The sequence below is a fragment of the Antennarius striatus genome, chromosome 7 (assembly GCF_040054535.1).
Source record: "Antennarius striatus isolate MH-2024 chromosome 7, ASM4005453v1, whole genome shotgun sequence".
Taxonomy (NCBI): domain Eukaryota; kingdom Metazoa; phylum Chordata; class Actinopteri; order Lophiiformes; family Antennariidae; genus Antennarius; species Antennarius striatus.
In genome coordinates, this window is record NC_090782.1 from 13,695,001 (window position 1) to 13,707,617 (window position 12,617).

The 12,617-nt window shown below is 43.2% G+C and overlaps 1 protein-coding gene across 1 annotated transcript; it reads right to left on the reverse strand.

Moving 5' to 3' along the window:
* Window positions 1-8,529: 8,529 nt before the first annotated feature.
* On the reverse strand, window positions 8,530-12,141 carry LOC137598507 (zinc finger protein Gfi-1-like). The gene is made up of 6 exons (XM_068318727.1): window positions 11,971-12,141; window positions 11,324-11,539; window positions 10,489-10,856; window positions 10,148-10,285; window positions 9,847-10,012; window positions 8,530-9,734 (listed from the first exon to the last, which is right to left on the reverse strand). Exons 1-6 carry the CDS (start codon window positions 12,080-12,082, stop codon window positions 9,556-9,558), a joined length of 1,179 nt encoding a protein of 392 aa, XP_068174828.1. The 5' UTR covers window positions 12,083-12,141; the 3' UTR covers window positions 8,530-9,555.
* Between the last annotated feature and the right edge of the window lie 476 nt (window positions 12,142-12,617).

Below are 12,617 nucleotides of genomic sequence, written 5' to 3' on the forward strand. Positions count from 1 at the left end.
GTCGCCCCCCCTGGAGGCCTCTCAGACTGCTATCCTCTCCTGTCTGCCTCCCCAGGCCCCGCTGTGCTTGTCAGGAACTTTCATGTGTAGGAACTCTCCCCCGGGTGCCGCTTGGCCTCGCCGCTGCTGCTCGCCAGTTTGATAGTTAGATTTTTTTTTATACTATCCAGATTTGCTTTTGAGATCGCTGCTTTTAAACGTGGTCAGATTAATCATTGAAGACATCCAGCTGTTAAGTCGTGTTTATATGATGAAGCAATTGTGTAAGAGGTCTTCTTATTTACTGTTGTACTACCAAACAATGAAAAACTGTCGTACAGGCAAACCTACTCAGAATATTCCTCAAACAAAGCACAAATATGATCAGAAAATATATCATGATGCAAAATCATTCTTTATACATTGGGGCCCTTATCACGTCATTTTAGTTTACCCTATTTTTCTAAATTAAGACTAATTTATATACCGTGGTGTCATTCGTATATTCATGAAAGATTTTGTATGTTTTGTTTTGAGTTGAAGTCGAGTTTAAAACTCTAGCACCAAATAGAATTACTTGAACTATAGATAGCTCTGTGAGCATCTCAGAGCATCAGGCTTCATACCTTGGATCCATGATAAAGCCTTTGCTTTATCATCTTCACTAGCAAAGGCTAGTGAAGATAGTGGTAGTGGTGGCCATGTCTCCCATGTGTCTGATGACAACTCTGACCCTGACTGACAATAACCCCCTCCTCCTCCTCTTCCTTCACTCTAATGTGAGCTACACGCTACAGTACCGTACAGCGGGTCATCAGCGTACCGTACAGCTGATTCTGACTGTTGTTGTTGGATGTGCCTAAGAAACTAGTGGAGAGTTCCTTGAAGTATTTTCTTTTTCTCCTCAAGGATTAAATTTACGTTAAACTAATCTGAATTCAAAACAATCACATGAATCATGAGTGACGCTTAACAGTAGATATTAGAACTGCGTACATATTTTAATATGATTATGTTTTTATTCTTATTTATTGTTCATTAAGATGATATTATGTGCTTTTAATGGTTTTCTAGGTATTTTAAGAGTATTTGTGATAGACAGACAGTAAGTTTAGTGAAATGATGTAAACTTGATTTTTATTTTTCTGTGTTTTTTTTTTTTGAAAACCGACGTATAATCAAGAACGTATTAACTCGAAACAACCTGTACCTGTATTTTTTTTCTTCATGTGTTGTTTTTATGTCCCGTTATTGTTTCTGGTAAGTCTTAGGGAACAGTGCTTTCATATTTAGAGTATTAATGACATTTATATGCCCTCAAATGGCAATTATAGATTGAAATTTATTAAATAAACTTACAAACAACTTCTCAGAACCAGTTGTGTTTGTATGTTGAGGACTAGCTGTACTAGTAACCTTAACAATGCATTTGAGTATCCAGACAAAATCAGGACAGTGGAACAATAACTAAACGTGAAGCAGTTTATTCAGCTGCCATATTTCCTGCTGTGTGTTTCTCCATGTAGCATCTCAACAACAGTGCAGGTGAACTAAATCTACCTGCATGTGTCTCCTGCTCTGAAGCAGCGCTCACCTTTCGTTGTGGAGGAGAGTGAGGCGCTGATGGAGGCGGTGGTCTCAGAAGGGAAAGTCTTGACCTTGGCCCCTATTTGTAAAAGCTTTTGTCCCAAACAATCCCAGGGAGGAGCTCCTGGGGCCAAATGAGGACGTGTTTAGTGAACAATTGTTTGTGCTCTGGCGAAGCCTGGAGCAGTGATGCGGACCTGTCGTCCTCTTTCAGCGTTGTGTAAAGCTGCTTTATTTACCTGTCCTCCAGGACGTGACAACTCCCAAGGTGAGACAAAGGCCCCGGCCGGACGCCTCAGTCTTTCCTGAGCTGTAGCATCTGTCTGCTTCAGGGTGTCGCTGGGGGAACAGCATCAACAAATCCATACCAACCAGACGCTTTAGACGGCAGCTCAACCTTTTGTAAGGCAGCATTTTGATGACAACACTCAGTGTCGAGTTGTTCCCAATCAATACACACAGAGCGACGCCTTCATAGACACAGATAACCGCTGCTTGCCTGTTGTATCTCAGGGCAGCAGTGACTGACACCCTGTCTACTCTGATCAATAAGCGACACGTGAAGCGGGGCACAGGCCTGGCCAGGCCCACTTTGCTATCACACACGGGGCTTGGTTTCCTCCGGCAGCCGGGCAAAACTGCCTGGCAACTCCCCAAGGTGGACGAATCGGAGATGTTACATGTGAACTGGCTGTCAAAACGATTTTGTCATCTTCCCTTCGCTCCAGTGTTTAAAGATGCTGACAACTGTGTTTGGGGTACCGATGTCTTGGAAGTGATGGAGGCTTTTAGCTTTTTTCTAACCATCTTTATCCGTTTAAGTGTTCACTCAAGTGTTAACATTTCTGTTTCACCTGCCACATACGTCTCTAGGCACTTCCTTCCTACTCACGGTTTTCTTTCAGGTCATCTGATCTGGATCTGATCCCTTCTATTATGTGGAGTCTTTTTCTTTCATAGCTAGTTTTGGAGTTTTTTTAAATAATCTGTTTATTTTGAAAACCTACTGGCATTTCAGTTTGTTTTTCCATAAAATGGAGCATTACAGTCTTCTGGCGTGAATCATCAGTGGTTCCTGCGTGTTTATGTCAGCTAATGTTTGGTGAATGCTATCAGTTGTTGTGAGGGAAGAAGAAACCCAGTAAAGAAGGAGAGATCAGATTCAGCTTGAGGTCATTAATGTTTCAGAGGATGCCAGAGGGAGAATGAAAGAGTCTCTGCACTGCTGGATCCATTTCCTTTGACTGTGGCATTGTCGTCTTGGATCAGTCCCACCCTGCGCACATTTATGGTAGAGACGCATGTCTCTAATGGGACATATTGGGTTGCTGCTTTACCTTTCATGTTGATAAGTGAGGCATTTCTCCTCAACATCTTATTGATACAGTGATTATTTCCTCCCTCGTCAGTCGTAGCCCGGTGCCTTGCAGGCCTCTGGGGCGGTGGAAGTACTTAGCATCCCACTCCTCTGTGCTGCGATCCCCACAATGGCATTACTGTGCGTTGATCCTGCTGCAGTCTGACACATGACCACACAGACCCCTGAATGGGCATTAGCGCAGGCTTCAACAAACCCAACATCTGTGCCTCTCAGCACTGCCACCGCTCAAATCATTCATTAAATCAGAACACAAAAAGTAACTTTACTTGAATGCTTCGGCATAAATATTTGATTGTGGCTGAGAATAAATCTTTGTCATTTTGTTCTGCTTCCTCCGGTGGTCGGCTCCTCCTATAGATCTTTGTGGCCTGGCTTTCTCTTTCGTATTCAGGTACAGGCACATGCATGGCTTGGTCATTTATGAAATGGATCTTATGAATTTTTAAAAAACATTCATCGCTGCAATCAGACCTGTTTAAGAGAATGGCTGTATGACAAAGAAACATCTTGAGCTGCCATGCTCACTCGTAAATCATATGCCGTTTGCATAGATAATGTGACTCCATGTGTTCAAGTGACAGAGGTACTAAACACTACCCTGTTATAACACACACTGCCTCATTAACATTGTACACTGGGGTATACTACACAGTTTCTTTATTTAAACACAGCGTCCCTGCAGTGGTGGCTACTTCGCCTGGAGAATTGAGAGCTTCATTGTGTGAAAAAACTGTAATCATTTAAGGTGAAGCCGCTTTTCTGAGCTGCTTTTTCAAACATGTATTATTTGTTTAGGAATTTTCCATCAGATAAATCCATAACATTAATTAATGTATAAATTATTCAGTTCAGACTGTTGGACTGTTGGATGTTTAGTGTGAAATAGCTTTTGCTATTTAAATGTTCAGGGTTCTGTAATGTGTTAATGCAGTGGGATAATCACTTTTAGTCCTGATGCGTGTCACATAAACGTATCTGAATCTTGTCTTCATTTAGTACAAGAGGTAGAACATCTCTAATGTTTAACGTCTGAAGCAATCCTCAAAGGGCTTCAGCAAACAAAACATTTTGATAGGTAGACAACCTGGAGCTGAACTTCTCATTCTCACAGTAACATGAATGCAGGCAAGGATTTATTCCTGAATCTCACTGCTGTATATTCCACACATCAAATTGTCAGCAATGTAAAACCTTTTAGGGGTGAACAAGAACATCACTACACACTAAAAGGATGCAGAACTCACTTTCTTGTCACATGTTCCTTCTCGTGTGTTGTCTTCCCCCTGAAGACAGGAGAATCTTTTGTTATGAAGCCTTTTAGCAAGAGTGGATTCTTTTAATGTCACCTTCAGGACTCATTTGTTATATGACATGACTTCAAATAAAAGACAAAACCAGGCCAATAAGACGGAACATGGTCTGGGAGCAGAAGTATAAAGGAAGGGGGTATAAATGGGGGTGTAGCGACCACTGGGTGGTGTCCTGTGATCAGGTTCAGGTTCTCTGTGGGCGGCGACAGCCTCCTTGTCCCTGCGTGCCCGCTCACATCAACATCGTCTACTGATATGTGATGCTAAATGAACCGGGTAAACATGTCTTTAAAAGAGGGGACAGCCTTCCCAAGACTTCCACACCCCTTTTCATCAAACCTGTGGGTCCCATCCAGTTGTCCAGCCCCCCTCCATCCCCAGCCCACTGTGGACCCACGCTGTTCAGGGCTCACACCCTCAGAGTGGAGCCGCCTAATGGAAAGCTTTCAGGGTAGAAAAATGTCCAGTCTGATCTAGCTGGCCCACTGTGTGTGTGTGTGTGTGTGTGTGTGTGTGTGTGTGTGTGTGTGTGTGTGTGTGTGTGTGTGTGTGTGTGTGTGTGTGTGTGTGTGTGTGTGTGTGTGTGTGTGTGTGTGTGTGTGTTTGTATTCATAGTTTTAGAATGACACACATCTCAGGACACGTCATGATAGACAGGCCTGAAAACAACAAGGCACACGCACACACACACACACACACACACACACACGCACACGCATGCACAAACACACACATACATACACACACATGTACACACAAACACACACACACACACATGCCTGCACTGATCGATATGAACATGTCATATTACATTGTTTTTATTATTGTTATTTATTACACTGGTTATTACTTATTTATCAACATTTTTGATGAATATGAAGTATTTATACATTTTTTCAAAGAAAAAATCTAAGACAAAAGAATTTAATAGAATATTAAGAGAATATAAGGGAAAATATTCCATATAAAATATGAGGCCAACTCAGTACAAATCACCATATCAGTACGTATATTATATATGTGGGTTTTAAATTGAGGAATGTGAAAATATTGATCAAAAATGTTGATAAAAGGTGCTGATAAAACAACACAGACATTAAAACCTCAAGGCGGATGACCGCCCTCCAGACTCTGGTCCTGCCTGGAGTTTCTCCCTCAGAGAGGAAGTTTTCCCTGCCGCTGTCACTTATGCTTGTTCTAGAGGGTTCTGTTTGGTTTCTGTGTCTGTTGAAGCGCTTTTAAGTGTCTGCTGATGTGATTAAGCACTGTATAAATAAAAGTTGAATAATTGGTTGATTATAATGTCAGATTATCAATAAAAATGTGTGTGATTCATAGAGTTTAAATCACAAAATCTAATTGGATGATACATTTGTATTTAACAATATTCCATTCTAGACTTAGAGACTTAGAGAATTATATATGTTCACGTTTGTTAAATCAGGGAAACACTGAAGGTGTCCAGCTTCTTGGATCAGCCCTTTAATTACACAGAAGATCATCCTTTAAATATGTTATGATGACTTTGTTATGTACACACAATGTAAAGCCTTTTTCCTTCTGTATGCCATAAGAGGGGTGGGGGGGTAACGTGGCTGCTGTTCCAGGACCAAGCCCCCCCCACACACATGTCCGGCCTGTCAGCAGCCTGGTTCAGGTCTCTTGCTATTATTTTCCTCTCATCCTAGTGCCTTTTCATTGCGGCGTCATGAATAATTTGTGTGTAGGCCTTGTTGCTTGCTGACAGCTGTGCAGTTGGTTTGCAGTCTGTTTTTCAGATCAGGTGAATTATGGATAAGCCTCGACAACAAAAGAGCGATGTCCTGTGTGAGTCCTGCCTCTCTCAGCCTGTCCCGCCTTCGATGGCGTGTTAACCACCACGGAGGGGACGGCTGAGCCGGGACCGTGTCTGATGCAGAACATTTCTCAAAAGGACTTTAGTTCATTTTTCTTATTTTCCAAGAATTTCTGACATATTGTCATTTCCTATATCTGAGGACAGTAATCAGTGCTGTTTCTCTGCTGCCTGGAATCATGCATCTCTCTACAGTCTTTAACTGGTCTAACCTGTGTGAAATCTGCTGATTCAGCACCGCGTCATTATTAAACACACACAAAGCAAAAGAATCTGACCATTCAGATGTTGCTGATTTGTGTGATCTTGGGCTTGTGTTTTGTCCCTGATGTGTTGTGTGATGTTTGGTTCTCGTTCTCATGCTGAATATTAGCATAGCTCAGGAGACAGTTTCCAATCCATTCAGAGAGGGTTTGTTTGGATGAAAAACAATGACTAACCTATTTAGAGTCTGTTATTTAATTCCAAATTGAAAATCTTGTTGAAATATTACAAAACAAAAGAAAAAGTCCAAATCAGATTCTACAGGATGTCTCTGAAGAGTGTAATTAGTCATCCTTGATTTTAGATGAATAATAAATCTCCCAAAACCACAAAATCCAGCCTCTGAATGTTTTAATTGCACAACTGTGTCTGTCAGGAGCCATTATTCCAGCCGTGCCTCTGGCTGGCCACGCATGTGGTTTTGTGCACAGATGTGTGTGTTCTTGCATGAGCGTTTGCTCTCATGGCCCTCGATGAGGGCCTAGATTTGAGCCTAAGACTGCATTGCTCTGATTACTCCTGGAATCGATCGAGACGTATTCTATTCATATTTGATATGCCTCGAGGCCACAGGGTAATGCTTTAAAAAATCCACTTGGAGGAAATCTGGTCAGCTAATGGCTCGTTTGAAGATTTCTGCTTCAGCAGCTTTTCTCTGAGATTGTGCTCATGGAGCGTTTCTCAGAAGACATTGTGGACTATCTCAGGAAATAAAACAACAGATAGATTCCAACTAATATTCCAGCTTAAAGCAGTTATTGGTCAAGCCTACTTTTTCTGCTCTGTGAGGCATTCCGTGTTGAATTGCCCACTTGACTGTTGTCAGGCTGGTGGCTGGAGGCTGCCTTCGAATAATAAAGGCACTTAAAGGCAAACTTAGCTTCATTCCAACAGGAGGAAACTCCCCAGAGATCTACTCAACATGGTTCAGTGTGAGCAGAGTGCCGTGTGCAGATGAAAACATTTGTCTCTCTGACACTCGATGGAGTTCCTGTAGAAACTGCACATTTCCTCTCAAGTGACTCACCGTCCTCTAGCGGACTATTCAACACCTATTTAAGTCATTTTGGCGCTTGGAATGTGACGTAGTTGCTCTTGAAACTTGTTTTTAATTTAAGAGAATTACTATCTGAGTTCAGCTGATGCACATGAAGGCTCGCTCCTTTTCCTGTTCTTTCGTCTGTTCATCCTGGGGTTTAAAATATTCAGTATTTTTACAGGCCTGCATATTGTACGATTTTGAGGAAGTCAAGCATGGAAAATCCTTGTGAGTCAGTGATTTCAATCAATGTTGAGGGAAGACGACTCATTGCTCTGCTTTTTTATCCTTTGTCTTCTTAGAAAAGTAGAAAAAATGTGAGTTTAAGACAGGAAACTTTTAGCTATAGGTCAATCATCCTTTATTCATCAGAATTCTCTGTCCATCATATACCGCTGCTTTTGTAGGGGTGGGACAAGAGGGATTTAATTATGAAATTTGAAGGACATTTGTTCATGGATATAAATTTTGGATTACAACATTTCCTTTAACAGTAAGGTGTTAATTATTCATTTTGCAATTTACCAATCATGAAAACAGCATCAAACAGATACAACTGATTGGTTTCTTGTCCCAATCTTGTTCTACAAAATCATGTTATAGTTGATGACTCCTGTGGTTCCAAAAGCAAGAGGAGCTTTAGGGTTGAGGATTCACTATAACCTTATTTGGCATGTCCAGTTGAAACAGTGTCAATACGGAGTTTAGTAGTTGTCCTTGTCACAGTGAGATTTACCTGATTTCAAAATCAAATCACTTTTTTCACACGACTGAGTGGAGATGTGCGACAGCAGCGATCCCACAGGACCACAGCCGCTGCACGTCCTGTCAAACCTGTTCTTTAAATAACAGCCATGAGGGTTGAAAAACATTTGGTTAACGGTTAAATCTGCAGACTGTTTGGGGTTCAAACACTCGGCTGCAGTGGTCAAAACAAACAGGAGCCTGAAGCCTCTGGACCGTAATCACAATCACAGCAGAACACGCTCAGATGTCCTCCTGATGGAACTCAGCTCACTCCTTTACGGAATCTGTTTGGAGTGCTGCAGATCAGAATGAGAAGAATCACCTGTAACACAAAGGCTGTGAGGTCTGCTGTGTATGGAGGTGTCAATAAAGAGTGATTTTATCAGTGGATAGGTATTTTATTATGCCTCAAACAAAGAAAAATTGACTCAGCAAACTTTCAACACATGAAAATAAAGACAGAAGTTTTCCTTTTCCTCTTTGAGAACTTTTTATCATTTGATTTTTTTTTATTTAAATTCCACAATATAAGTCTAAATTTTGGCTTGTTCCCTAAGTGGGATTTATCAGATGAGAGTTTTCAGGGCATAATTCAAAACTTAATCTCTATACCAATCCCCATGCACACATCCCCAAACTGAAGAGGGTTTTTTTTTCTCCCTACCTATAGGGAGTTTTTTTTTTTTTTAATTAAAAAAAAATCCGTAGTTTCATTAAATGCAATAAAATGCACCTGATGGGGGATGCTTTCTTTTTCAAACTCTTAATCTGGACATTTTCATATTCATATTTTAAACATGGATAAGACGTCATCTTTGATCATTCAAATTTTTTAGTTTATTTCAAAATAAATAAAAAGAACCGGAAAAAGAACCTATCATGGGTAGCAAGGAATAAAATTATATCTGGCAAAGAAAATGTGCAAAATAGATGGAGGAGGCTTGAGGCTCGTCCTGTTTATTAAATCACACAGTGAGACTGCTTTGCCAGCATGTCTCCACGAGTGTAAACACAACGCAGATTTTCATCTGCGTTGTGTTTTGTGTTTGACTGTTTCCTGGTACTTGAGTGTGTGTGTGTGCAGGTCTCTGGGCTTCAGTGGCGACTGAGGTTGAATGTTATCACGCTGGATTTAATTCAGGTTGGACCTTTCCTACAATCTGCAGATGGATGCTGTAAATAAATAGTGTTTTATTCGTTCCTATAAGAAATACTTTGCCTCTCAGATGAGATATTTGTACAGTATTTCCAAAACACCCGTTTGGAAGAAAGCTTTTAAAAGAAATCTCCTGAAGTGGGGCGTCTGGGAAGCGCGTCATCAGCGTTTGGAGCGCGTTACTCGAACGTTCCTACAGTTCCTAAAGTCTCCACACCGACGGAATGTCTTTCCTCTTCACTTCAGTCCGTGTTGCGTCTCTTTGTGTCTCCTCAGGTCAACTTTCCTTTGGAATCCTTTGCCGCAGAGGTCGCAGCCGAACGGTTTGTATCCCGTGTGTTTTCTGCTGTGCGTGATGAGGTTGGAGCTCTGGCTGAACGCTTTCCCGCACACCTGGCACTTGTGTGGCTTCTCACCTGCAGGACACATTCAGTTGTGAAGCTGAGGGGAGGCTCTTGGGTCAAAGATCATTTTGTGATCGTCAGACTTTAACGCGCCAGCGCGTCACGACGCGTCTGATCCACTCACCTGTGTGGATGAACGTGTGTTTCTTCATGTCGGACTTCTGGTGGAACCTCTTCCCGCAGTACTGACACGGGTACGGCCGGGTGTCGGAGTGGATGAGCAGGTGCGTCGACAGAGTGGACGACCTCTTGAAACTTTTACCACATATTTTGCAGTCAAAACTTCTTTCCTGTGGGACGAGGGAGGGAGGACAAAAACCAGGATTTCATGTCAGCAACACGCTCCCTGTTAGAAAATAAATCATCTCGACAGGACGCAGATCCGGTGAAGGTGTGACCTGATGAGACGTGAGATGTGACGTCACCTGAGAGTGCACGGCCTTGTGTTGTTCCAGGCTGACGGCGTGTCCGAACGTTTTGCTGCAGATTTCACACGCAAACGGCCTGGTGCCGCTGTGGGATCTGCGGACGTGGACTTCCAACCCGTGTGGAGTGGAAAACACCTGCAGGAGACGCAGACATTCATTTAGAATGTTTTGTAAATACCAGAAAGGTTCAAATATTTAATAAACATTTTGATTTAAAAAAAAAAAAATCTCAGGTCAGTGATTTCATTGCTGCTCTACTCGGGGACACTTCTTGATGATCTCCACGTGGCTCAGAGAACGTCCTCTTGTTTTTACCAAGCGCGCCTCCTCGGTCTCACCTTACTGCACTTGACGCACTTATACGCGCCGCTGAGGACCAGGCTGGAGCACAGCAGGTCCGACGGGGCCTTCATGTTCTGTGTCTTCGGGTGAAGCCCCCCCTCAGGGAACAGCAGCGCAGCGGCTCGACTCCTGTAGTCTCCGAAAGGATCCTCGCCCACAGGCCGCTCCGCGTACAGGAGCGAGTGGCCGTTCCTGTCCCCGTAGAAGGCCACCGACACCGGAGGCCTGTCCGCCTCCATGCTGGGATGGAGGCTCTGCTGCACCAGGGCCGGCTCCGGGTAGCTGCTCCAGGCATACGGCCGGAAGGGAACGGTGAAGGACCGGGTGTCCCCCGCCAGAGGAGACAGGGAGTTCTCCGAGTCAACTGGGGAGGAGGCCAGATGAAAATTTAATGAAACCACTGACACGGGTGAAGTGGGGCATTTCCAGAGCCCGAGGGGCCACGAGAAGTCATGCAATGTCCTTTCAGATAATCCCCAGATGATGATGGTTAGAAAATATGCAGTTTAATAAATAAAAATATATTTTAGCTTTTCATTTACGCACACATTTATGCAGAAAAATTAAGCAGCTGCATGCAGGAATGTACATCATTTAGTTTAAATACCTGTAAATTGTATCTGTATTTATTATACAGGCTGTATTTTGTATATACGTAGATATGACATTGAGATTTAATTATTATTTTTTTTATGTTTATATATTTTCATGTGTAAAATAATAATTTCCCGTAGACATGACGCATAACGTGTAAAATGGACTTTCCCTTTCGCGTCTGTAGTTTTTGCGGTGGGGGTCGTGTGTTGTGTCCGGGTGGTGCGTGTTGGCTACCCGGTGATGCGGAGGGGGACGGAGGCCTCCAGAAGTCCTCGTAGTCCGTGGACGGAGCGCACAGACTGTCGGCGCAGCTCAGCGGGGACTTCGGGGAGAAATCAGCCGCGTCAGGCAGGTGGAAGTCCGGACTGAGGCCGTAGCTGTCCACGGACGGGTCGGTGTCTTCCGGGAGCTTTTCAGCTCCGGAGTGGACACAAGGAGGACAGTCTGCATCTGGAGGAGGGGAGAAGGAGCGGCGGGGTGTTCTTAAACAGTGATGAATGGTTGGAACGGGATTATTAGATGAGTATAATTTTAAAGGAATTCGGGCAGCCTTACGGCCAGTAAATATAATATAATAAGAAATATTAGAAATTAAAAAAAGAAATCTAAATTGGTTAGATTTTTTTTTAAAAGAACGTCTCTATAAATGTATTCGTTGAAATAATTTTTCGTTCGCAGAAAATTCATCAACTTTTGTAGAATAAAGATAAATAATTTTTTATATTAAAAAAAAAAGTTTTTAATAAAAAAAATGTCTCTTATTTAAAACGAAACCCCTTCGGTTTTGAAAGTTTAATATATCATTAAGGCTGTTTCACATATAAAACCGAAGTTACATGGGATAAGAAAGTCTCCTTCAAATAGCAGTGATTTGCGCCAACCTGAACATATGTGCGCCAGTATGGTGTCCAGTCTGCGGTAGTCGTCCTCTAAACTCCGGGGCTGGTGGTAGGTGTGCGCCCTTTTGCTCTTCACCATGAAGGAACGAGGCATGTCTGTTCGGGGTCGGTTCGGTCGTCCAGCTGAGCGGAGGACTCCTGAGGGCTGTTGCTCGCTCCGAACGGGTCTTTACTGAGGAGGAGGAGACGCTCAGGCTTTTTTAAGAGAAGCCAACCTGTCGATTGAGCATGCGCACATCGTCCTGCCCGTCTGCCAGGTGTTGCGGACAGGTGTCACTGCAGCGGCTTGTCCGCTCTCTCCACTGCAAAAAATATCCATCCGTGAGGTGTTAAACAGCGCGTATGTGGCTCCTGGGGCAGAAGTAGCCTCCTACCCGTTCATGAGCACACACAAACATGTATGGTTTCAGAGGGAATTATAGTTCTGCTTTTTAAAAAAATCGGATTTAACGTTTTTCGTAATTTTTTAATCCCGACTCTTCCTCCAGTGTTGCGTCCGCCGGCCGGCTGCTGGCCTCCTGCCTCCAGATGAGCCGGTGGCGATCAGGAGAAGCGATACAGGCCTTATCAGCGCTTTACCCAATCTGACACAGGGGGAGGAAACAGATGAGCTCCCCAGGGTGTCGGCT